General features: G+C 53.3%; 7 protein-coding genes across 7 annotated transcripts; 5 read left to right on the plus strand and 2 right to left on the minus strand.

The window, feature by feature from the left end:
• Window positions 1-3,163: 3,163 nt before the first annotated feature.
• CCMA1212_010209 (uncharacterized protein) lies at window positions 3,164-4,677 on the minus strand (the record flags this gene model as incomplete). Its single annotated transcript, XM_073707261.1, has 2 exons — window positions 3,164-3,541; window positions 3,595-4,677. The coding sequence occupies 2 exons, from the start codon at window positions 4,675-4,677 to the stop codon at window positions 3,164-3,166; spliced, it is 1,461 nt and encodes a 486-aa protein (XP_073554222.1).
• A 1,218-nt stretch (window positions 4,678-5,895) lies between these two features.
• CCMA1212_010210 (uncharacterized protein) lies at window positions 5,896-6,744 on the plus strand (the record flags this gene model as incomplete). The annotated part of the gene is made up of 1 exon (XM_073707262.1): window positions 5,896-6,744. One exon carries the CDS (start codon window positions 5,896-5,898, stop codon window positions 6,742-6,744), a length of 849 nt encoding a protein of 282 aa, XP_073554187.1.
• Window positions 6,745-9,828: 3,084 nt separating this feature from the next.
• On the plus strand, window positions 9,829-12,103 carry CCMA1212_010211 (uncharacterized protein; the record flags this gene model as incomplete). The annotated part of the gene is made up of 2 exons (XM_073707263.1): window positions 9,829-10,047; window positions 10,112-12,103. 2 exons carry the CDS (start codon window positions 9,829-9,831, stop codon window positions 12,101-12,103), a joined length of 2,211 nt encoding a protein of 736 aa, XP_073554188.1.
• An 831-nt stretch (window positions 12,104-12,934) lies between these two features.
• Window positions 12,935-14,488, plus strand: CCMA1212_010212 (Reticuline oxidase; the record flags this gene model as incomplete). The annotated part of the gene is made up of 3 exons (XM_073707264.1): window positions 12,935-13,188; window positions 13,252-13,462; window positions 13,529-14,488. 3 exons carry the CDS (start codon window positions 12,935-12,937, stop codon window positions 14,486-14,488), a joined length of 1,425 nt encoding a protein of 474 aa, XP_073554189.1.
• Window positions 14,489-16,614: 2,126 nt separating this feature from the next.
• On the plus strand, window positions 16,615-18,572 carry CCMA1212_010213 (Benzoylformate decarboxylase; the record flags this gene model as incomplete). The annotated part of the gene is made up of 3 exons (XM_073707265.1): window positions 16,615-16,803; window positions 16,907-18,242; window positions 18,313-18,572. 3 exons carry the CDS (start codon window positions 16,615-16,617, stop codon window positions 18,570-18,572), a joined length of 1,785 nt encoding a protein of 594 aa, XP_073554190.1.
• Window positions 18,573-21,215: 2,643 nt separating this feature from the next.
• On the plus strand, window positions 21,216-22,463 carry CCMA1212_010214 (PHO85 cyclin-7; the record flags this gene model as incomplete). Its single annotated transcript, XM_073707266.1, has 1 exon — window positions 21,216-22,463. The coding sequence occupies one exon, from the start codon at window positions 21,216-21,218 to the stop codon at window positions 22,461-22,463; it is 1,248 nt and encodes a 415-aa protein (XP_073554183.1).
• A 796-nt stretch (window positions 22,464-23,259) lies between these two features.
• Window positions 23,260-24,433, minus strand: CCMA1212_010215 (uncharacterized protein; the record flags this gene model as incomplete). Its single annotated transcript, XM_073707267.1, has 2 exons — window positions 23,260-24,063; window positions 24,125-24,433. 2 exons carry the CDS (start codon window positions 24,431-24,433, stop codon window positions 23,260-23,262), a joined length of 1,113 nt encoding a protein of 370 aa, XP_073554184.1.
• Window positions 24,434-25,788: the final 1,355 nt, after the last annotated feature.

The raw sequence follows: 25,788 nt of genomic DNA on the forward strand, positions 1-25,788 counted from the left end.
TGCTATTGTCAATATATATTTCGTAGGGTGCTCTTCATTAAGTAAAAGAGGAAGAAAAGCTGCCTTTTACGTGAAAGCGCGATGGGGGGGACTGGATGTGCTTCGTCCAGTAGGAAGGAAAGGCGAGACACCCATTTTCGTTGTTTTTATCGTGTCAGTGATTTTGATTGATGCCCGAGGCGAGGAGTCTGGGGATGCGATAGGTTGGGGTTGGAGGGAAGATGTGTGTGAGTGGGCTTGCGTTGGAGGGCATGGGGACAGGGGGGGAAAGGGGATGGAGGCCGGGGGAGGAAGTTGATGCTTTGGGGGAGGATTTTCGATTTCTGTGTAATATATAGAGGGTAAGATGTCTATGAGGTTGAGCGGTTTATGGATGCGCGATTATATTCTGATATGTTGAAACGGCTCTGATACCGACGATCGCAAAAGGAGAAGGATGAACAGAAGAAGAGAAGAAAGAAAGCAAAGAGTCCGAAACGGCAATATGGTACATACATAAGCGAGGAAAAAAGATGTGCAAAGATATCGATGTGTGGTGTTGATACCCTCACGCGATAGCTTCAAGTGTCAACCCTCTCATCAAATAACGATTCGGCATCGGGTAGTAAACAAACGTTCTCGTGATGAACTGATTTTTCATGCACCAGGTCTCGCAGCCCTCATCACCTAACCCACCACCCTATCACAGGACATTTCTCACTTTCACGAGTGTGGAACAAAGAAAAGAGAAAAGCATGTGCCTGTCTGCAGTCTGGTTCCTGGTTTCTCCTGCAGCGCGCATCATCACACATCATCCAAGCCGGCCTTTTTTTTTTTTTATCCCCAACATGGCTGTCCGCATTGGTTCGGAGGAGCCCACTCGCACCTTTTGTGAGACGCGGGCTCACACGGACATTCGCGGAATGAGTATGGAGTCCATGTATGTTGGCGGAGTGTGCAGCAGAAGGAAGAAAGAAGGGAAAAGGAAGAGAAGAGGAAGAGAAGGGAATGTCGATATGTATGCAGCGCACGTTTCCCCTTGCGGTGCTTTCGCATACTTGATACATGCCGCTTCGTACATGCATGTAAGGCAGATGCCTCATGTTGACGTTGAAGCAAGGCAGGGAGGGCAGAGGTGCGAAGTAGCGTTCAAGGACCTTCAAGGTGCTCGCACGCAAGCATGTAACTAGATACAGCATGTCATGCCCATGTAGGCATGCTCATCATGCTCATGCTCATGCCATACATACATACATACATATATGCATGCGCACATGTATGTACAGCTTACATGCCTCCCGCACGTCCCGCGAAGCAAGGCACATGAAAATGAGTAGTCGAGACTGAAGACGGCGTCCCAAGGATGGGTAGCATCCAAAGAGAGAGAAAAAAAAGTGAGCGGGACACTTCTCTTGTAAGTGGCCGAGAGGGAGCGAAATGGCTGCAAACCTGCAGTAGTCAAGACCAATACATATGCACACGCCTCCCTCTTGCATGTCTGGGCGCGCGGCCGAGAAGCACGCACACAGGCACGAAAACACAAAAAGAAAAAAAAAAGAGTAAAGTCACCCGGGACGGCACGCGGGAAACTTCGGTGTGGAGCTTTTTTTGCTGCTTTTGACTGCCCTGTCTGGTTTGGCTTCCTGGGCTTTCGTTGTCGGGTCTTCGTTTTGTTTCGGGGTGTGTTGACAGGGTGACGGGGGTTGCGATGCGATGTGATTGGGTGAGCGGAGGAGAGAGTTGAGAAAATGGACCGGAAGGGGATCGTGTTCAGCTTGCTTTGTTCGGGTTCCGAGTCCAGGGGAGGGCTTGTATGGAGATTTGCTTGATAGTCAGTAGTTGTGAGCAATGCAAGCAATGTGGGCATTAGTTCTGTTGGCGTTGACAGCATTCGGCGTATGGGAAGCGGCTTGTCTGATCGCGGGAGCAGAAGTGGCCTGTCAGCATTCGGGGGTGTTTCCGGGTTTCCTTCGGTCTCGCGCTTTGGTTGGAAGCCGATCATGCGAGCTTGAAGTACATGCGAGCAAGGAACAGGAATGATCCCCTCCACTGCTCATTATACAGTATCCGATCCTTTCGCAGGCCGTGTTGTATCACCCGGAAGAAGCACTTACAGCAGTGGTGGATACAGAAGGTCCGTAGGGGAAAAAATGAATATCTGCTATCATTAGAGCGCCTTTGCTCGTGAGTCAAGAGGTATGTTCACAGTACGTGGGATAGGATCATATATAGCCTTCGAGTGCTAATGTCGTAAAACTGCCAAGGCGGTTCAAAACTGTTACACCGTTCCGCCTCCCAGTAACAGGTTACAAAGATGTTTGACAGGAGAAGTCCATAAAGCCCTTCCGCTGGTTATATACCTATAGCTGCAGACTGTCTTCCAGTACGCAGAGCATGTCGTGTCAACTGTGAAACAGGTTGTCATCCTCACTCATCCTTCCCGAGAGTTCATCAGCTCGATATTATAGATATAGATATCTATATATATTATCATCCCTTGCCACACGGTCACGGAACTTGAGCTAAACAGGTGCCCACGAGAGATTCAGAGTTCAGGTCCAGACTGTATGTCATCCTATAGCTGAGTTGACACTCTCCATTAATCTTTACATGGTAAGGTCTTGAGCAACTAGAACACGCATATTGCCGGATGATGTGACCACTGGATGGATGGCGTTAATCGACATCTTCGGCCGCTTTGAATAGATATAGGATTATACTAGTATCGCCCATTCCTGTCAGTCTGCTCTCTGTTTTATTTGGTTAGTTCTCTCCACAACGCTGGTGTTGGCGTTGAGTAGACCTCCTGGTCAAGTCATCTTCCCGGCGACACCGCCATACTACCTCTGGACTGTTACTTTCCCAAATGTAATATGCCTCTTGGCATGAAGGGACGTAGGAATATATTTGTGCAAAACGACGCCTGCAAGATTCTAAATCCTCTGAAACATGGCCTTGATGACACTCATACAGTCCCAAGTTTACACCACCTAAATATCATTGATGCAACATGACACTGCTCAGACGAACGTTGCGCTTCAACCCACCCCCGAACCAATCTCATACAACCATGTGCTCTTTGTTGCCACTCTCATGCCAAACCTTCACCAACTACAGTATCTTGCGCAAAAGTCCTCCAACCTATGTAGTAGCCTCAGCCCAACCAAAACTCGTCAGACACATCTCAACCTTTGGACTGAGCCAAAATCGTCTCCGCCCTCGCAATCGCCCGCTGGACAAACGCCCTGTTCTTCTCCGTCCGCCGAAGCGCCTGCTCTCGGAACCGCAGATAGCGCACTTTGTTCTGCGACTCCTCCAGGGTCAAGTAGGTCAGCTCGTAAATCTGCTGAAGGGCGTCGAGCGGCTTGGCGTCCGCCGACGCCTCCCGGAGCTTTGCGACGAGCTGGTCCTGGGCTGCGTCGTACACCTTCTTGTCCGTGTTCATCTTGGTCACGGCCGTCTCGACGTCTGTGCCGAGACTGGTGAGCACCGTTTGCTCTGTTTGTGTCTCCTTGTTGAACTGCTTTCTCTTTTCGTCGAGGTCTGATTCAATGTCGGAGAGCTATATTGGACGATATCGTTAGCATTCATGAACATCAGATATGTATCATCAACCCATCTTGCCTTGCCACTTCCGTCGAAAGCACGTAGGCGATCTTGGATGTCCATAAACTCCTTCATCCACTTGGCTAGATGGCCATCCAGATCATCATCCGGAGGCTGAGGCGGCTTTGGTGGCTTAATGTGCGGAGCCCAAGCAACCGAGTGAACAGGGCCCGTGTGCTCCGAGAGCACCCGTATGCACTTGTTGATGGATGTGTCCCAGATCCTGACAGTCTTGTCCTTGGATCCCGAGGCAAACTTTACGCCTTCTGGGGCCCAGGAGACGGCATTCACCCAGTCTCCGTGTCCATCAAGCGTTGCATTGCAGTAGCCCGTGACGGGGTCCCAGACTTTGATCTTGCAATCGTATGATGCCGAGATTAAGACGCTTCCGTCGGGATTCCACGAGACGCCCTTGACGGTGTCGACGTGTCCCTTGAGCACTAGCTTACGCTCGCCAGTAGCTGGATCCCAGATCGTCACCTGCTTGTCGTCCATTCCAGATGCGAAAAGCTTCGAATCGGGTGACCAGCCAACAGTAAAGACTTGGGTCCATGTATTTCCAACCGGAATACCCTTATACTCGCCAGTCAAAATGTCCCAGACTCTCATCGTGTGGTCGTCTGAGCCTGTCAAGATGCGAGTGCCATCGGGAGACCAAGCCAGGGTCGGCATATCGTAATTGCTCGCCTTGAGCCTGGCAAGACACTCGCCCGTCTCCGCAACCCATAGCCTCAGCGTTCCGTCTGCCGAAGCCGACGCCAGCTTGGTGCCGTCAGGAGACCAGGAGACGCACATGACGCCCGCCGCGTGCGGAAGGGTAAAGTTGCATGTATTTGTCGTAGAGTCCCAGATCTTGAGAGTGCCGTCGGCGGATCCCGATGCGAGCAGTTTGCCGTCTGGTTCCCAGGCGACTGTCCAGACGTCGCCGGCATGGCCTTGGAGGGTGGCCTTGCAGTAGCCGGTCTCTGGGTCCCATATCTTGATGGTCTTGTCTTGGGATGCTGATGCGATCTTTGTGACGGTTTCTTTGGCCATGATTGGTCTCTCTTCCTGGCTGAGGGATGATACTACGACGGTCTCTGCTTCAGCCATCGTGTAACAAACTGTCTTGTGGTCTTGAATAGATTCTTGATAAATGTTCAATATTGGATGTTGGTTTGTGTTTCTTAGACTGGCAGGATGCAAATTACGGAGAAGGGAAGCTGTGTAATCCTCTCAGCATGCACATATTTATATCTGCAGCTTGGTCGAAAGCCCTATGCTACATCATGGCCCTTTCGTGACAGCTCCCATGACATAATTTAGAACACTCCGCACTCCAGTAGCATTTTCAAGGTTGCAAATCCGTTACCATCATATCCCAAATCCTCCAGCTCTCAATCAAAATGAGACGATCTGGCGAATCAATCCGCAACACGTTCTTCCATAGTCTGCTCACATCTTCCACGGGTCGTCATTAATTGAGCTGAAATGATGCAGTGAGATCCCAAAGAGACGACGAGAGCAAGCTGAAAGCGGCTCAGTTGAAAATAATTGCCTTACGGGGGATGCTCAGCCAGCCACATCCGGTGATGTCCATTCCCGGTTTGGCCCTGCATGAGGGGTTATCACTCTCCTCAGCAGCCAAGCAGCGCAGCTGTTGATGGAGAGGCTCGGAATGCCACCCATAACTTTGCAGATGCCCAGCTGAAAGTGGCCTTCTAGACGGCAATTGGTGTCGCTGTTGTGGCTCAGCGGCTGCACTTGAGGATCCTCTTTATGACATGTCGGGTCACTTGAGCTAATGAACTTCGACGCAACTTCACTCAGTTTTCTCCGATCCATCCCTTTCTTCGGAGCATTTCTGGGTTTTCTTCTTCTTCTAATCCGCAAAATCAAGAACCTTTCGACTGCCGAGAGGATATCATTGTAAGTTAGCTGTATGCTATAGCGGGGGGCGGGATAGGTGACAGTCGTTGTTCCTTGTCTCCCATCGCGGCATGCGGCATCTTCCCTTCATTGACCACTTGGTACAGATTGCAAACCTAATGGTAAGCCAGCTTTGCACAATTGTACATAGATGGCTTTACAAAGATCGCTTGTCAAGTCCCTGAAACGGCCAAGAGATGGATAGCGTAAAGACCGATGCAATGCATTTTGCTCCTCCTGTATATGAAACTTCATATGCAGTGAGGATGCAGGCGAAATGTAACAATTGGTGGAATACCTCAGCTTCACCCCGCACCTCCAAGCAATTCACAATCCCCCCTCTGCAAACGACGCGTTCACCGTCAATTCACCAGGAAACACTAGCTGCCATTCCGCTGGAAAATGCTCCCCGTTCAAGATCCGACCTACTTGGTCGCTCCCAACTGGACGTACCGCCCAGGCGGCTCAATCGCCCTCGGCAACATCGTCCTCGACCCCTTCCGCCCTCAGCATGTCCTCTCCAAGCCGACCAAGCCGCTGCCGGAGACGGAGACGGCGATGGAGTACAACTGGACGCTTGCAACAGAGAAGCTCCGGAGCATCAACGTGAGCATCTGGACGCGCATGTTTGACCAGCTCAGCGTGAAGCTGGGTCCGAGACGTAATAGAGGCCAAAAGATCAAATTCTATATGAAGGCGCTGGAGACGGTGTACTTTAAAGAGCTGCCTTCGATGGAGGAGATTCAGGAGCGAGTAAACGAGGAGAAAGTCCGCACTATACTGAGCCCCAGCAGCATATTCCGCTACCCGGTGTACATGGTGACTGGTGTCAAGATTGCAAGGGGGTTCACGCTGGTTCACGAGGGCACAGAGCAATACATGTTCAATGTGAAGGGGGCTGATACCGTGACCCCGCAGCTGGCTGTGGGAGCCAGTGTCGGCATGGCATCGAAGACGACCAGGTCGGATGGGTTCCAGTCCGGCAATGAAATCATCTTTGCCTATCAGCTGCTGATTATCAAGCCCAAGGGCTGGGGGCAGAAGATGGCGTATCAGTTGGATGACTTCCGCCACAAGGCGGCTTTGCTGGTGGATGATGATGACGATGATGATGATGATGATGAAGCTGAAGAGGATGTGGAAGTCGAGGTGATCACAGGGACGGACGAGAATATCGCCACGGTTCAAAAGGGAATAGTTCCTCTGAATCCTGATAATAAGCAGCATGCATGGGTGTTTCAGGCGGTCTGATATAAAACTGTGCTGGCAACCGGGAGGGGAATCTGGAATTGTATGGATTTGCTGTATGCATTTGGATATGTTTTGTTACGATGTAGAGCGCTTTTATTCAACTGGTTGCTGGGAGGATATTCACCAACCTTGACCGTCACTGGTACTGTTCCGTTATATCACTACTTTCTGTTACTATTGCCATCTAGTCCGGTCCCCCTCGATACGTCTATCTCAGTAACTAGAGTATATCAACTAGCTACTTTGAGACTATGATTACAGAACGCTGCATATCCAATCCTCGGCATTGGCTAGCCATGTCCTTCGTCGAGTACAGGAGGGGGCCCTCTATATATGCCGCTCCAACTTGGTGAGAGCACAGACTATCGCTGCCATCCCATCCGTATCATTCCACCCTAAGAACATCCACGGCACCGCATACCGTCTGTTACCAGGATCTTCCCTTCCTGAAATGTGTTCCAAGAGCTGGACAACTCCCTCTCTATTCTGCAGCCTCGCCCATGTCTTCTTGCCCAAGTTCCCAGTGTACTTTACATGTTTGCCTCACATACTCGTCATCTGACGCCTGTGGCACCGGCTTCCGCTTATCAGATGATGATTTCGAGCAAGGGTTACAATCCTATCCCTTATACAGTTGTGCGGCGCAGAACTGGGCCCATCATGCTTGCAACAGCAATATGCTCGGTCCCTCCCCTATATGGCTCTTTCTAAAGAGTGACAAGAAAGTCGCTGCATCATATCAGGCATTGCTGGCTACCAAAGGCTTCGACGACTATAGCCAGGTACCGCCGTCGCGCTTGACGGCACTGCATCTAGCTGTTCATTTTGGATTAGAACTGATAGTACAAACCGATAGTACAGGCTCCGCTACGGGATCACTCGATCGATCCGGATGGTACCCAAGCCATGGGAGAACATTCTTATCCTGGGCCGCTGAGAGCGACAATCCGGGAACAGTTGCCAAACTGCTGGAACGAGGTGCTGATGTGAATCATTCCGAAAAAAAAAAAAGGGGGAGATTTTGCGCCTATTTCATGGGCTGCCTGGAACGGGCATCGCGACATTGTTGAGCTACTGGTGGACAAGGGGGCATATCTCGACGCAGCTGACGTTTCCGGGCGCAAAGAACGGTTACTATTATTGCTGAGCATCTTCTGGAACAAGGTGCCAATGTTGAGTCCAGAGATGATGACGGGAACCTGCCGCTTTCCTGGGCTGTAAAGATGGGACACGAGGCTATGGTCCAGCTGTTGGTTGAACACGGCGCAGATGTCCAATCGAAAGATGATCGAGGACAGACACGGCTTGCATGGGCCCTTGGAAAATGGCAGACAGGATATTGTTGCGCTACTACTTGAGACGGAAGTAAAGGTTGAGCCTTGGCGCGGAGACCACGATGAACTCGTCTTTACAGGCCGGAGGTTCGGGGAAGCGTGGCGACCACGGTGTTCCACCGACTTGGATTCGGCGGAGCCTTCGAAAGAAGAGAGCGAGGAAGATGAACAAGGCACAAAAGCGAAGCACCGGGACAAAGGAAAGGCGCCGTCGACGGGGGGCCCCTCTTAAGAAGCCACGGGTAGCTCGTTCCTTGGACTATGGTAATTGGCGACATCTGAGGCCGAGTGACTTGATATAAGTACGCCGTTTCAATGCGATGAGCTGAGCGTTTACTCTCAAGGTAGAATTTTGCTAGAAGATGCCTTTGTGACGAAAGCCCGATCCGAAACTTCTCAATTCACATACAAAGCAGACCAGGCTATTGTTATGGATTATATTATGAATATAGACCGGACATCCGTCCATGCATTCCTGCCAATGGGATGCCTCATTGACGTCAGCGTGCGAAAAGAAAGGGCGAGTAGAGGACAGGACACGGGTCTCTTGTGCACGACTCTCGCGAACCAAATCTCTTTCCATCTTGGATTACGAGTGCATCGTGAAGTGTGATTGGTAAACGGGTACTCGCATCTGCCGCTGAGATCTCAAATCATGTTTAGGGTCTGGGAAACTAGACGTGTTTAGTTCTCGGCTCAAGTTGTAAAGAATCTCATGGGCTAGATAAGGTATATTAGAGAGCTGCCCTGACTTCCAAATCTGGCTATTTAGCATCTTTAGGTTAGTGATGTACAGGAAGCTAGTCTCTGTATCCTCCATCCAGATGATGTAGATCGTTGAAAGTGTAGCGAGTGTAGCGCGCGTAGCAGAGAGAGAAGACACATAGACATATGTGTATATATGACAGCCGTCACCTTACTACTACTGTAGGCATATCTAGCTAGCTACATGGCCCGCTGTTTTAAGATCAACTAGCAAGTAGCTGATGAGACGTGCTCCTGTCAATCAACTAGGCATGAATTGGCAGACAACATTTCAGAGTACATACTGTGCTCGGCAATACACTTAGCCGCGCGAATGAGCATGACTCCATTCCGCACCATCCAAGGTCTTGCTCCATTACATCATTACGGTAGGTCGATCATTATCCGAGCAACGATGGAACAATGAATCATCATATCGATATATGAGTTTTGAGGGCATGGAGATAAATCGGGAAGTGGGATGCTATAGAATTTTGATTCCAAACTCAAGAGGATAAGATCCCCGTCTGCATCTCCAATTCGGCATCGCGAAGTGGGCGAACCGTGTTTTGGAGAGCATGAACTGAACTAGCAGTGATGGCCAGCTTGGATGAACCACTGACATTGCCCGAATTTTCAATCACCGAGCAGCTGTGGAATCCTGAAAACTGGGACTATGTACCTCTGCCTTTGCGGAGTAGTAGCTCGGTTAGTATTTGCGAAACCTTGGAGATAGCTTGGTAGTTGAGGGACCAAAGCTGTCGGCTGTCGTTGACGTCAATCTCATATCACGACCAAGACGTTGATGTATGAGTGACGGCTTGCCGCAACAAATCGCCACTCATCATGATCTCATGGCCGAAAGCATGTAAGCGGTTGCCGTTACCCGTTGCGCACGCCGTATATAAGGGCAGCTGCGAACTGGCTGCCTTCGAAAAGAAATACGTGAAAGAAGCTTCTCGCAGCTCCCAGCAAGCCTCAATCCAAACAATTGCTGTGATACGACATGTCCAACATCATCCCGCCGTCGGTGAAGCAAGCAGTCATGGGCCACAAGGAAGCAAAGGCAGACCAGCTAGCGCAGCACATGGTCGAGCCGACCAAGGATAGCCGGATCACGTCTGATTTCGGCGTGAAGCAGAACAGCACCGATGACTGGCTGCGAGTCGCGCGTGATGACCAGCTCGGGCCGTCGCTGCTAGAGGATCCCTTTGCGCGCGAAAAGGTAAGGCTTTGAGCAGCTTGTCTTTGCTTTCTAGAAGACTCGGACACTGAACAGGCATTTGCAGATTCACCGATTCGACCATGAGCGTATCCCAGAGCGTGTAGTCCATGCTCGAGGCACCGGAGCCTTTGGAACGTTCCGACTATTCGAGTCCGCCGAGGATGTCACCTTTGCGCCTGTGCTCACCGACACATCCCGCGAGACTCCCGTCTTTGTTCGCTTCTCGACCGTCCTCGGAAGCCGTGGCTCGGCCGACACTGTCCGAGATGTTCGTGGTTTCGCCGTCAAGTTCTACACCCAGGAGGGCAACTGGGACATTGTAGGAAACAACATCCCCGTCTTCTTCATCCAGGACGCCATCAAGTTCCCGGACGTCATCCACGCCGGCAAGCCGGAGCCTCACAACGAAGTCCCCCAGGCGCAGTCGGCGCACAACAACTTCTGGGACTTTGTCCAGATGCACACCGAAGCCACGCACATGTTCCTGTGGACCATGTCGGACCGCGCCATTCCTCGCTCGTACCGCATGATGCAGGGCTTTGGCGTCAACACGTTTACGCTCATCAACAAGGCTGGGAAGCGCTCGTTTGTCAAGTTCCACTTCACCCCGGAGCTGGGAGTGCACTCGTTGGTGTGGGACGAGGCGCTGAAGCTTGCCGGCCAGGACCCCGACTTCCACCGCAAGGACTTGATGGAGGCCATCGACAATGGAGTGTATCCCAAGTGGAAGTTTGGTATCCAGGTGCTGGACGAGAGCAACGAGCACGACTTTGACTTTGATATCCTCGATCCCACCAAAGTCTGGCCCGAGGACTTGGTGCCTATTCGATACATTGGCGAGCTCGAGCTGAACAAGAACGTCGACGAGTTCTTCACCCAGACCGAGCAGGCTGCCTTTTGCACAAGCCACGTCGTGCCCGGCATCGGCTTCTCAGACGACCCTCTCCTGCAGGGCCGAAACTTTTCGTACTTTGACACCCAGCTGAGCCGCCTGGGCGTCAACTGGCAGGAGTTGCCCATCAACAAGCCCGTCTGCCCCGTCATGAACTTCAACCGCGACGGCGCGATGCGCCACGCCATCACCAAGGGCAAGGTCAACTACTGGCCCAACCGCTTCGAGGCCCAGCCGCCGGCCACGCACGCCGAGGGAGCCTACGTCGACTATCCCGCCAAGATTGCCGGCATCAAGCAGCGGGCCAAGAGCGCCAAATTCCAGGAACACTACTCGCAGGCGCAGCTCTTCTTCAACTCGCTCTCCGAGGTGGAAAAGAACCACATGCTGGCCGCCTTCTCGTTCGAGCTCGATCACTGCGATGAGCCGGTCGTGTATGAGAGGCTCGTGAAGCGGCTTGCCGACATTGACCTCGGCCTGGCGCAGTCGGTGGGCAAGATGGTTGGAGGCGCACTGCCCAAGCAAGCCGGACGGCCGAACCACGGCAAGAAGGCAAAGGGTATCAGCCAGCTGGAGTATCTCCCCGACAAGCCGATGATTGCTTCAAGGCGAGTCGGCATCATCATCTCGGATGGATACGACCCCGTTGCCTTCAACGCCATGTACGGGGCACTCCTCGCAGCCAAGGCCGTCCCGCTGGTCATTGGCACTCACCGCTCCGAGACGTTCCCCGACGGCGAGACGGAAGCCGGCAAGGGCATCGTCCCTGACCACCACCTGGAGGGCCAGCGCAGCACAATGTTCGATGCCCTCTTCATCCCCGGCGGCGCAAAGGCCATCGCGCAGCTTGCCAAGAGCGGACGAGCCCTGCACTACATCCGCGAGGCCTTTGGCCACCTCAAGCCCATTGGAGCCACGGGCGAGGGTGTCCTGTTGGTCGAGAAGGCGCTTCAGATGCCGCAAGTGACGACCTCGAGTGACCACGAGGCCGTCGAGAGCTACGGTGTGGTTACACTGAAGAACGTGCACCCGGAGCGCCTCAAGGAGATTGTGACTGTTGCCAAGGGCGCGTCAGGGTTCCTGGACAAGTTTGCGTATGCGATTAGCACGCATCGCTGCTGGGACCGTGAGCTCGACGGGCTGAACAGCATGGTGGCGTATTAAGGGCGTTGTTCACACAAGTGGACGAAAAGGACATGAGGCACGACTTGATATCTATGTTACTTATTTGTACATGTATGGCAATCACTATAATACCTGTGAGGAATCAATGAAGATTGGTGTAAATAAGCTTAATCAAATTGTCAAATTTGCCTAAGACCTTCAAGTTTTGCTCCCGGTTGTGCTACTGCGTGAGGTGACATCGCCTGGGAATAGTGAGACGCAATGCTATTATTGCCAAGTTGGACGGCCTTTCTATTGTTCACGCACGTGCCATGACCATGGACCAAGTTACGCCAGCTATATTCCCTCCACGATACACTCACTATCGATACTAGTACTCTATATATGGACAAGTTTGGACATTGGTGTAACCCCAGCTGCTAGAAAGATTTTTGATCTTGTCGTCGTACTACTCTCGTTCGTTCTCTCACTGTCTGAGCATCTCCCATGAAAAGCAGCGAGAACATGGCCGGCACCGCCTCGGCTGTGACGAGAGAAATCCTCAGGCACACGATACTATGCAGTACCACAAGAAAACAAACTTCGCCTTTTGGAACCCGTACACACAGGCAAGATGCCCGTTGGTCCCTTGCTCTGCTTGTCACTGTGCCTATCCACAGCAAAACAACTCGGGGCTCGTATTTGCGGTGTAGCATCTTCATGTCAGGGGTATGCCAAATCGACCTTCCCACACGACGGGTTAATTTCAGAGCTGTAAGAAATCGTGAACATGTATAAATTAAAGCACTTTTCCCATTATGAGGAAATGGAAAAGGAAAAGACCGCATCGTGGGAAAAAGGTGTGCAAGGCTCGGATAAAGTTCTCTCGCCATGGGCAACTCGAATTCCACCACCCTGCCGATCGAGTCGTGCATACAAAGCATTTGCAACGGACGCCTCGAGTGCTACCACGTTCCAACAAGTAACCTCGATACGGCGTGGACAAAGCTGTATAATCTTGATCTTCCGCGGTATCCCAATATCATCGTTCGGCCGAACAACACGACAGAAGTGTCTCGTGCGGTGAAATGCGCGTATGAGAATGGGTACAAGGTCCAGGCTCGGTCTGGCGGGCACTCTTATGGGTACGAAACGAACAGGTCTCAAGTAATTCTTGCCAAAATTCCTTGTCTGACATGCGGATGCAGCAACTTTGCGCAGGGGGCGGGTGACGAGAATGGCATGATGATCGACTTGGTCAACCTCCAGAGCTTCCAGATGGATAACACCACTTGGCAAGCGAGTATCGGATCGGGATTCAGACTGGGTGGACTCGATAAGCTGCTGCATGCCAATGGCGGCCGGGCTATTGCCCATGGAACATGCCCTGGGGTTGGCGTTGGAGGACACGCAACTGTGGTGAGTCCTACAGATGCAACAGCCGAGATGAGTTTCCACGTAGCCTCAACTGACGGCTTGAGGCAGGGAGGACTGGGTCCCATGTCGAGGATGTGGGGAGCCGCACTTGACCACATACTCGAAGTCCAAGTTGTTACTGCGAATGGCACCGTGGTGCGAGCGAACGAAGAGCAGCACCAGGACCTCTTCTGGGCCATCCGAGGTGCCGGAGCCAGCTTCGGCATCGTGACGGAATTCGTCCTCAAGACGCACCCGGAGCCCGGCAGCGTCGTCGAGTACACATACAGCTTCAGCTTCGGCGAGCAGAAGGACATGGCGCCTGTCTTTGAGCAGTGGCAAGAGCTGGTCTACGACACGAACCTCGATCGCCGATTCTCGACGCTATTCATCGCAGAACCGCTGGGTGCTCTCATCACCGGCACCTTCTATGGCACCAAGGAGGAGTTTGACGAGACGGGTATCGCGAAGAGGATTCCCGTCGGCGGCGAGGTGAAGCTGGCTCTGGTGGATTGGCTGGGTAGCTTGGCCCACATTGCTGAGACGACGGGCCTGTATCTGAGTGATCTGGCTACGCCGTTCGCCAGCAAGTCGTTGGCATTCAACAGGGACGACAAGCTGGGCAAGGAGTCGATCGACGAGCTGTTCACCTACATGGACGACGCCGAACCCGGAACCCTGCTGTGGTTCATCATCTTCAACTCCGAAGGCGGCGCCATGGCTGACACTGCATACGACGCAACCGCATACCCGCACCGCGACGCCATCATGATGTATCAGTCCTACGCCATTGGAATTCCGCAGCTGAGCCAGGGCACGAGGGACTTCGTTGCTGGCGTTCACGACAGGATCAAGAAGGCGGCGCCGGAGGCGAACACGACGTATGCTGGATACGTGGATGTGTCGTTGAGCAGAGAGGAGGCCCAGTGGACGTACTGGGGCGACAAGGTGCCGAGGTTGCAGGAGATTAAGAAGCTGTATGATGCGAACAATGTGTTTTTGAACCCTCAGAGCGTCGATTTGCCATGAGGGTGAGGGGCGGGAAAGGGGGATATATGAGCCGTGGTTGTCGTTCTCTCGCGGTGAGAGTTGTCTTTTTCGGTGTTGGACGGCGGCTTTTGAGACAGGGGGTCGTTGATGTCAAGGAGTTGCTGGATAATCGAACTGGGTAATTGAGTGCATATCAGGGTGATAAATTTGCGAGCAGGAAGATGGGCGGTTGGTTGACGATGGCATGCCGGATGAATGCAGACAACAAAGGGAGGCAGAGGTGCAGAATCTCCCCAATGCCTCTGACAGGGTAGGGCCACGCCTCGGGTCCAAGTCGTCGACAGCCCACCGATACTGCTGTAATTCATCACCGCATTTCAGCGGTCATTGTAGGAGCTTGTCATAATCAAAAGGTGCCCATACAGTAGATGTGCGACTGTTCATGTCGAGATTTGAAGTGACGGAGTTGATGGGTTGAAAGTACGTACCTTGATGGTTCGCAGACGGGATGAAGAATTGGGGGAACGTGGCAGGGGGACTCGGGCAACCACGCGAGCCCCGCCTTCCCCCATTTAGGCGGTGGGCACGGGTGGAGGCAACAGCAACCGTCGCAGTTGCATCTTCAGCGTTACAGTAACCAGCACCAATGAATTCATAGGTACCCAAGGAACAAACAGCAGGAGCAGCTCGTCCATCTCTTATCTGGGTATTTTCCCTTCATCAACCACGCCACTCGCCCATAGAAGCTTTTCTCTCGATTGGTGAATCAGACCGGGCTGTTTTTATCACAACTGCATCTCATCCACAGTCGGACTAATTGCTGAGCTTAGCTAATCGGCCCCCCTCTCCGTCTCCTTGTCCCTTCTCCACTACCCCGCGTTACCGCAGCTCCTCCCTGTTGCTACCGAGACAGGCATCTAATCGTCAATTCATGCGCCAATCGGGGTTTCACCATCCCTCGCCATTCCCCCCCCCCCAAACGGCCAGTCGCGGCACAAGTTGCCCGATTGCCCAGATAGGCGACTACAGGGGCAGCTCGCAGCGGTCACGAGGCGCCGGCCGGGCATCACCGGACATTGCGCGGAGTCGCCCTAGACGATCCGATTAGATAACGGCTTGGGCCGTGTGGGACACTCTCCAGACATTCTTCCATTTCTACTGCCCGACATGGATTGCGCGCGCCCTTGGGTGCACATCTATTGCACTTGTAAGGCGTAGTCGGGCTTGAAATGATCTGATATGCACATGGTGCGGCCTTGGTGCATAACCTCCATTGGCAAATACTCCGGCCGCGGTTGGCTGTGACTCGGAAGACTACTTACATGCAGGCCTCCTGTCATCTACATCAGGACTTCCTCCAACTCTGGCATCTTTCCTTTGACTGGCCAGCCGGCTCTTTTCTCTCTTCTCTTCCTTTCCATCTCCTCTCCTCTACTCACTCACTATCCTCCTTCCAGCCACCACCACTCCCGCATCCAGCGCCAAGGGCACTCTCATCCCACGTGTGCCTTCATACAACCATAACAGCTAATACCACCTTCCCGGCAACTCGTGCAGACAGTTTCAGTAAGTAAATGCCACGTTCCCGCATACAGCCATCAAATAGACAGCATCGCTTTCTTCTTACCTGTCCTGTATCACACTTTTCTCATGTCATCCCTCGTGGATATGTCCCGGCTTCTATCATCATCCCTTACACCACGTCTATCCGAGGCCGATGCCGAAGACTCTCAGCCGCCCCCCGCAGCCCCCTCGCAAGCCACTTCCCCTCAACTCATGACCTACTGATCGCCATCGAACCAATCCCCCTACACCGTTTCCGTCTTTCGATATTTCAAATAGATGTCCTCGTCTATCTAGTGTGCCCCCATGCAACTAACCTCCCCAAAGCAGCTGTCCAATAGCGAGGCACAATGACTCTCCTGCAGCGTTCGGGGGCATCTCTGCCGGCTCTCTGGAGAAGCCGTCCTGCGGTGCCGGTGGTCGGGGCCGTAGCTTCAAAACACAGCACTTACAGCCAACCGCCCTCTCGGCTACGGAAATATTCTACATCAAGTCTCACAATCCCGAATACCGCATCAGCCCGAGGGCGCAGTCTCATTGATAAAAGAGCAATTCCTTCCACAGCGATTGTGAGCAGCAGCAGACAAGCCTCTACCGCAGCCATGGAGAAGCCAGACTACCAAAACATGTACACGGCCTCCTCGGCCTTCTTCGAGGCGCTGTGGGAGGCGGGCGTCACTCACTGCTTTGTGAACCTGGGGTCGGACCACCCCAGCATCATCGAGGCCATGGTCAAGGGTGCTCGTGAACGCAAGGGCAACTTTCCACGCATGATTACCTGTCCTAACGAAGTATGTCCCTCCCGTCGGTCGTCATCATATGCTAGTAGATGTAGAGCATACATCGTGTCACAGCCTGATCTTTACGAGTAGCTATGCTGACCTTGTCGCTCAGATGGTCGCCATGTCCATGGCTGACGGCTACGCCCGATTAACCGGCAAGCCTCAGTGTGTCATTGTTCACGTTGACGTTGGTACACAAGGCCTTGGAGCAGCCGTGCACAACGCCGCCTGTGGTCGTGCCCCCGTCCTCGTCTTTGCTGGTCTATCGCCATTTACACTCGAGGGTGAGCATCGCGGCAGCCGTACCGAGTACATCCACTGGATCCAGGATGTCCCCGACCAGAAGCAGATCGTCGCCCAGTACTGCCGCTACACCGGCGAGATCAAGACGGGCGCTAACGTCAAGCAGCTGGTCAACCGTGCGCTGCAATGGGCCAAATCGGGGCCCCAGGGGCCTGTCTATCTGTACGGCGCCCGAGAGGTGATGGAGCAAGAGATCAAGCCCTACCAGCTGAGACAAAGCGACTGGGAACCCGTCAAGCTTGGCAGCCTGCCCAAGCCAGCCGTCGACACGATGGCGGATGCCCTCGCCGGTGCCAAGCGCCCCTTGGTCCTGACGGGTTATGGCGGCAGAAACCACAAGTTCCCCGAGGCTTTGGTCGAGCTGGCCAACATCGTTCCCAACCTGAGAGTCGTGGACTGCGGAGGCAGCGACATGTGTTTCCCGTTCGACCACCCTGCCTCTCTTGGCCTCAACTACGGAGGTGAAAAGTCCATTGCCGACGCCGACGTCATTCTCGTCATCGATGCCGACGTGCCATGGATTCCCACTCATGTCAAGCCAAACCCCGACGCCAAGGTGTTCCACATTGACCTCGATCCGCTCAAGCAGCAAATGCCCGTCTTCTACATCGAGTCTCAGGCCACGTACCGGGCAGACAGCCAGCTTGCGATTGAGCAGCTGACCGAGGCTCTCAAGTCCGGAGAGTACGCGACGAAGCTACAGGCTCAAAACGTTGCGCAGATTGCCGACAAGCGGAAAGAAGAGCATGAAGCGCGCCTGGCTAAGATTGCCAAGGCAGCCGAGCCTCTTCCTGACGGCAGCTTCGGAACCGGCTATCTGTGCAGGCAGGTCAAGAAGCTTGTTCCCGAGGACACACTGTGGGCCATTGAGGCCGTCACCAACACCGTCTTTGTGTATGACAACATCCAGCCATCGATTCCCGGCTCATGGATCAACTGCGGTGGCGGTGGTCTCGGATGGTCTGGCGGTGGTGCGCTGGGCATGAAGCTGGCCACTGACGCGGAGAATGGGGGCAAGAACAAGGGCAAATTTGTCGTCCAGATTGTGGGCGATGGCACCTATCTCTTTACTGTTCCCGGCAGCGTGTACTGGATTTCCAAACGCTACAACATTCCCATCCTGACCATTGTGCTCAACAACAAGGGTGAGTCATGATGAGCCCAGATGACGTATCAAGCCTTGAACGACGACTAACTGATGTGTGCTCTTTTTAGGCTGGAACGCTCCTCGCCGGTCACTGCTGCTGGTTCACCCCGAGGGCCTGGGCTCGCAGGCGAGCAACGAGGAGATTAACATTTCGTTTGATCCGTCACCAGACTACGCGGGCATTGCCAAGGCTGCTTCCGACGGCGACATCTTTGCGGCGCGGGTGAGCGAGAGGTCTGAACTGGAGGATGTGCTGAAGAGGGCCATTGCACATGTTGAGAATGGCCAGTCAGCGGTGGTGGACGTCAAGGTTGCGTCGGGATGTTGATGTGCCACGCAGGTAGATGAACGATGAGATGATGGGACGATGGGACTGACTGATACATGCCGATAGAGGCCAGTAAGACTTGCGCTAGATCTGTATTCTGAATGAATTAAATGACATTGAATCATGTGGCTTGTGCCCCTTGGTCGTACGTTGAGCATGTCACATAATCGAATGACACTGAAGCAGTGAGCCAGTGATGGAAGCAAACGCAGATCAAAGATGCGAGGGAGGTTATTTTTAGCAGCACCCCATTGAAGGACATGTGTAGCTCCAGCTTCAGCTTCGACTTGCTTCATTACAGCTCGTCTTTTCACATGTCAGTGATTATGTCAAATCGTCATTCTCCCTGCACCTGTTCAAGGTACGCAACGTTTACGCATAGATCGAGCGCCTCGTTTGAGCAAACAATGGCATCCAGCCACGTCGGTGTTCTACCAGGTAGGGCGCCGTTACCGCTGAATCTGTGGAGGTGACCTATTTTTACATCTCCTGCGTATATGCACATACGAGCATCTTACTGCGTCATGCATGAAGATTCAACCTATTATCCATAGTGAATCAAAACAGATGTATCGGGTAGGCCGACGAATGGCATTGTTGCACTGTTTGTTGTTTGTAAGAAGGCCATTGGGAGGCGACATGTCATTGGTAACTGCTTCGAATCATCCCACCTTGCGCGTGGATTGGGTGTTATGTATGAGACTGGAAGAGGAAAAGGCATCCGCGTACCTTGTTTTGGGGGAAATCGTCGATTTGAGCTGACGGGAATGAGATTCTAGACCGCTTGGGGGCTGGAGGCGATGCATGAGAGGTGCATGGCGAGGTGCTTGTTTGGGCGAAGGAGGTGGTTGTGGATAGAATCTTGCATTGGCGTGGGTTATTGGTGGATGGTAAATGGGTGGGGAGAAAGAGAACCGCAGTAAGCTTGGTGGTTGCTTGGATCTGTGGCTTCACTTGGTCTTTCGGTGAGCTTGCAGATTATTTCTTCCTCTCGGGAAAGCATTTCCGTTGTTAATCAAGAAGCCGCTTCAAGTAGTTGGTCTTCATCTCATTTCGAATGGATCCTGATAGTCCAGTTGTCAGGTGGGGGAGCTTCTCTGTGGCGTTTGGCTTTTGGCCGGAATAAGTAATGATCTAGGCTCGTGATGTCTTTCTAGTCATCTGCCAGCAAAAAAAGGGAAGAAAGTAGAAAAATAGGGGTCTTTTCAAAGAGAGGAGAGAGGGAGAAAATAGAGGGTCTGGGTAATACTAAAGAAAAAGGGTCCTACTGATCGGCCGTCAAACAGCTGTTTCTGGGTGTGGATGGAGCCTCGCGTTGCATGCAGTAGTCGGTCTACAACAGCGTACTATTTGCTTGTTTCTTCTGCAGGGAATGCAATGCATATGCATGCACAAGTATGAAAGGGAACAAGACAAAAACAAGAAATCACAGGCAAAGCAAAGGACGGCATGACGATGTGCTGATAAAATGAATGGGAGAAGCTAGGCGCCAGATCTCGATACGAAAAGCCACGGATGGAGGCGAAATTCAATTGCTTTCATCAGTCGTGCCGTCTGTTCCTCCTCGGCTTCTTGTCTGTAAGGCGGTAGCAGTCAATCACACGTGGCGACAGAGGGCAATTTAGGCGCCGGCTCGGTCCCTGAAGGCAAAGAAGCTCCAGTCGTTTTGCCTCAACTGTCGCCTCTTCTTCCGTTTCTTCTGCTCCCATGTCGATGAATGCCTAGAACAGACAAAAGACGGACAAGTTGGAGAGAGAAAAAGAGAGGAGCAGATCAGATCAAGTGCCTGACTGGACGCTCGGTCCACCCCAATCTCGAGTCGTGAGTGGCCCCCCCACGGCCTTTTTTCTCCCCCTTCTCCTTCGTCGGCATCTTATTTTCTTATTTCTCATTTGTTTCACTACTATTTCGGCGGCTGCAGAGCTTGGCTGATCACGCGGTCACTTGATCCAGAGCGGGAAGGATTTCCATTCGCCATACTCCTCTAGCTTCAATCTATATTTCATCTGCATTCGGGGTGTGTCTCTTGTCGAGACGGCGCCTCCCGATAGAATCCGTTTGCGGCAGCGGAGACTTTGCATCGCGCGTGGCGACTGCAGGGAAAAAAGCCCGAGAGAGAAGAGAGACAAGCAGCAGAGGAAGAGCGAGAGACGGGAGGAAGACAAATTCCGGGGAGAAGAAAAGAAGAGAAGACGCACGAGAGAGAGACGAAGGAACAAGAGCAGCAAAGACGACTGTTGACTCACCGCAAGCGTCCCCGAGGGATCATGGGAGCGGCCCAGTCCAAGCGCACCCACGCCTTGCATCGACCGAGGCGCCTTTACGACTGCGTCTCTTGACGCCGACGAGCCTCAGCCACGACGGAAACACCGAACAGACATACATTCGGCGAACCAGAATATTACAAGCGACGGCCGCTCAGCAGCGAATCCAGTCGCCGACAAGCGCGCGGCCTCCACGCGAGAACTCCAACTGAGCCTCCATCTCGACCTCGAACCGCGGCACGCGCACACAGCTTTGCCGCTTAGACACACCAAAATACTCGTTCAAGCAGCGAGGGTCACCACTGCAAGCACAGCCAACAGTGCAGACGAGGCGAGGAGGTGAAGCCGGGCGAGGCGAAGCGACAGCCACTCCCGCGCCATGTCGTCCTCTGCCGCAACCGAGACGCAGCAAGTCGAGGCCACTGCGGCGATCCAGGTGCAGCAGCAGCAGCAACAGCAACAGCAGCAGCAGCAGCAGCAACAGCAACAGCAGCCAGAAGCCTCTCTCGAACCCAGTCCCGTCCACGACCCTCCGCCTCCGCCCGTGCCCTCGTCCGATCCGCGGCTCTCCATCGACCACGAACGAAGTCCACCGACCTCGACATGCGACAGCAGCATACCCGATGAGTACGACCTGTTCAAGCTCAAGCCTGCCGACGCCCTGCAGCTGCTCAGCGCCGGCGTCGAGCTGCTGGTTCGCATCACCGGCGACGTCCCGCCCACGCCTCCCCCGAAGACGCCCACGGATCCCCAGATGAGCAACATGCAGGCTGAGAAGGAGAACATTGCGCGGTCGCATTCGGAGAAGAGCCTCGCGCGGCTACGAGCCCAGGCCCTCAGAGAGGAGCAGGAAGAGAAGCTCAGGAAGCAGCGGCAGCAGCAGCAGCAGCAGCTCCAGGAAAAGCAGCAGAAGCACGCCCATAGGAGTGGCTCGTCGGTAGGCAGACCAAGCAAGCTCCAGGCGTACAGCGCGTCCATGTCGGCACAGCTGATCGCCCAGCAGGACGCCTACGCGCAGTCCATCGACGGCGTGCGGCTGAAGCACGACGCCCTGCGACGCGCGAACCCTTCGTCCTCGGCCCCGAACCTGCATCCGCCGGAGCCGTACATTGTCGTTGGCGCAGACTCGCAGCCTCTGAACCTCCAGCACGGCGCCATCACGCGCAAGTTTTACAGCAAGAACGAGCCCCCGATCTCGGTCAACCAGTACCTGCAGCGGCTGCACCAGTTCTGCCCCATGAGCACGGCCGTCTATCTCGCCACGTCGCTCTACATTCACCGCCTCGCCGTCGAGGAGCGCGCCATCCCGGTAACGCGGCGGAACGCGCACCGGCTGGTGCTCGCGGGCTTGCGGGTGGCCATGAAGGCGCTCGAGGACCTCTCGTACCCGCACACAAAGATTGCCAAGGTCGGCGGCGTGAGCGAGGTCGAGCTGGCGAGGCTGGAAATCAGCTTCTGCTTCCTTGCGGGATTCGAGCTCGTCGTGAGCGCGGAGCGGTTGAAGAAGCATTGGGCGGCGTTGAGGGAGGGCAAGATACAGCGGATGGTGGATGGGATCGAGGTTCCGCTGCTGAAGCTGGAGAGGAAGAAGAAGATGTCTCGCGAGGTACATCAGCTGATGCAGTGATCTGATATTATGCACATGGAGACTGCTGTAGCTTACATATAAGAGGGAAAGGTGGCTGCATATTTGCTTTCTTTTACGTCTCCCAGGAGGATTGGAGTTTTGGCATTTTATTTCTGGCTTTTTCGAGTTCTCTTCTTCTCCCATTCATGTTCTTTGGCTGGTATCTGGCATTTGGCATCTGGTGGGCATGGGAAATGTGGACGATATGGCACCATGGGGTATTTTCTTTGCTTGCCTTGTCGCTGGATGATTGCAAGCTGGCGATACAAATTTGGGGAGTCAAAGTGTTTCTCGTTGGATGAGTGGGAGCGTTTATATCCTTGTTTTTTTTTACGCACAGAGATACCCAGACGTGGGAATTGTCCCGCGACGATAGTTGTATGACATGAGCATCTCTACTACTGTCTGCGTCTTGTTGTGAGCTTGATGTCTTGATTGAGTATCAAGTACAGACACTGCGTCTCTAACTCAATAACTCGACATGTAAATCGGACCCCATCAGGCACATCCTTGTTCAAGGTCAGATATACGATGCTTCCAGCAATCCATCATCACGGACAGCAGTCGCCGAGCCGTGTGTGCCCGAGTTGCCGGTCCGAAGTGAAGTTGACCGAGTCCCGGGCCCGGACTTGGACACAGAGGAATTCCAAGACACTTCAAAAGTCTCATTCAAGTGCTCATAAGTTACGGCCCAAGATGGTTTCATAGTGAAGGGGGAATATGATGAAACTCGGCACGCAAGAAGCCATCCCGCAGTTGCAAAACAAATCCTACCATATGCTCGCGAGATCCGACTCTACAACTTCTCACCTCCTCGCCTCCCCTCTCGCGGCATCGAAATCCCATCCTGATAGCCGCTGGCAACGTGCCTCCCCTCCGGACTCCATATCCTGCTCTCAAGCACGGCCCTCCCGGCACTCACCCGCGGCCAGCACACCTCCTGAATCCACCACCCCTCCTTCATCACCGCCTCGTCCGCATTGACATGCACAATGAACGTGTAGCTCAGACTCGCCGCAACAGCAAGGTTATACCCCCAACCAAGATGATTGCCTATCGTAAGGAGGCCATTCCGATCCGCTTCAAACGCATGACAGAGGATATGTGCATTTACATCTTCCGCAGGAACAGGTTTATGCAACTTATACAGCAGCAATTCCTTCCGTTCAGGAACGCTCTTGTCCGCGTTCCAGGAAGACATATCCACCTTGTACATGTCCACAATCGGAATCCCGCCATGGCCCTCGTTCGGAAACGCCTCGTTGAGGATATCCAGGTCAAGCTGGGGACTCGCCTCCCATCCATCAGGGTTCCTCCGCGAAAGGATGCCCGCGAAACGGTCTTGCGCGGAGGGGAGTTGCTGATCTGCGTAGTCGGGCACGGGACGCTTGAACGTGACGTGGCTGCTGAAGCAGATGGGGCCGAGGGGGACGCTTGCGTCGGAGGGGGGAAAGGGGCCGAGGGGGTTTGCGGAGGGGTGTTTTGGCTGGCGGGCCGTGACGAGGAGGGTCTGAAAGGAGCGGCCGGAGGAGAGCTTTGATAGGGAGTAGATGAAGGGCCGGTCGGGGTAGCCTCCGTATGTGAAGACGCCTTGTATCGACTGAGGGCTCTTCCGTCAATATTTGGCTTCGCTCGTGTAAGTGAGGCAAGAAGAAACTCACGTGGATCCCAAATCTGCATCCGTTATTGCTATGGGATTTGTTTGCGGCCTCCTCAGCTTCTACGACCCGAGCAGCTGCCAGCGGCGCCTGGACATACACGTGGCCCCCGTACGCCTTGGAGTTGTAGAACGCCTTGGCTTCTTGGGGAACGTCCGGTCCGTCCCATGGGAGCTCTGCGCCGGGCTGCCAGGCTGGTTGGTGGCTCATGAAGCGGTGCGTGTTGCTGCCGTCGTCGGGGAGGCGCGACATTTCCATGGCTTCGAGGAAGCCGAGTCTTGGGTGTTTCCTTGAAGTACTGGCCGGCGCCATTGTTATCAAAAAGGCGAGGAGGGGATAGGGGCTTCTGTTGGCTGGGGAATACTGAGCGGGTTGATGTTTCTGGAACACCATCGGTGACCGGTTTGATCACGCTTATATCAAACTGCTACGGCTGCTCATCAGAGTAGTAGATGACCATCCACTTGCCGAGGTCCAGCAATATATGTCACAGGCGCATTTCGCCCGGCAAAATGATGCACAAGGGGTAAATCAATGGGCAACGCGTAAGCCGCAGCTCTTGCTTGCCAGTCTTAAGAGAGTGAGATTTGTCTCAAGGTTTAGCCTTTCGGTCCAACGACTTCTCCGCACTCTCCGCTCAAAAGCGCCCGTATTCAGTCTGGGTCATATATTACAACTTTCTCACATGGGTCGATCGATACTGTGGCTGGACCTTGCCTTACTTATGTCAGATGAGCTACCTCAGCGGAGAGAGACAAAGGCACACGAAACGTAAAGCAAGGGTTGAACTCCGGTCACTTGGGACAGTCACCCCCCTTCTCTTCGGTATAGGCAGTGTTCTCCGATGAGTATTACAGATACCGAGTCCTAGAGGGTGGGTGACTGTTGATCCTTCCTTCGAGAAGAAGCGTTGCCCCTTCATGGCTTCATTCAGTCGTCCGGCACAAATTCGTTCGCACGGTCAAGGCTTACATGGTGCGAAACAAAGTACATGTGGCAAGTGCCCGACGGTAAGGTAGCATGACAACTTCAATATCATCTAACAAGCCACTGCTGATAAAGTGCCAAGAGAAGCCCGTATAAGCCACCATCAACAAGGTGGCTACGCAGGAATCTCACATGCACAACCGGCAGATCTGTGAGGCACTCGTGTGTAAAGCTCGAGAGTTCCAGCGTCATGCCCCACAACTTGGAGTTAAGATGACTGGTACTAGAGGCATTGAAGAATATTTTCAGAAACTCCATGTTGCCTAGGTACCATTCCCTGGTGGGAGACGGATTGTTTTGCAAAACGGTATGATGTATGCCACAGACTGTTGCGGTTTATATGAGACGTCTACATCATAATTGTATAAAGTCACTGCATACCTTACATCAAGTATCTATACCATCGTCATGTGCACTCAAATCAACCATCTTCTTGTATATATGTGTATATATCTGAAGATACCAACCTAGGTAAGGTATGTAGTAGTACTCGCCATCTGTATAAACTGTCTGCTTATAATGGATAATCCTGCACTTTCCCCCTTACGCCTTCATTTGCGCAGCTTTCTAGGTATGATAGATATACACTGCAATGACAGACCGCATGGAACCATCATGTGCGAGCTTTAGCAGCTGCATCGTATTCATGATGCAATAGCACGCTGAGCCTTCCTATTGAT

Source organism: Trichoderma ghanense (genome assembly GCF_004382785.1).
Source record: "Trichoderma ghanense strain CCMA-1212 chromosome Unknown scaffold_23, whole genome shotgun sequence".
NCBI lineage: Eukaryota > Fungi > Ascomycota > Sordariomycetes > Hypocreales > Hypocreaceae > Trichoderma > Trichoderma ghanense.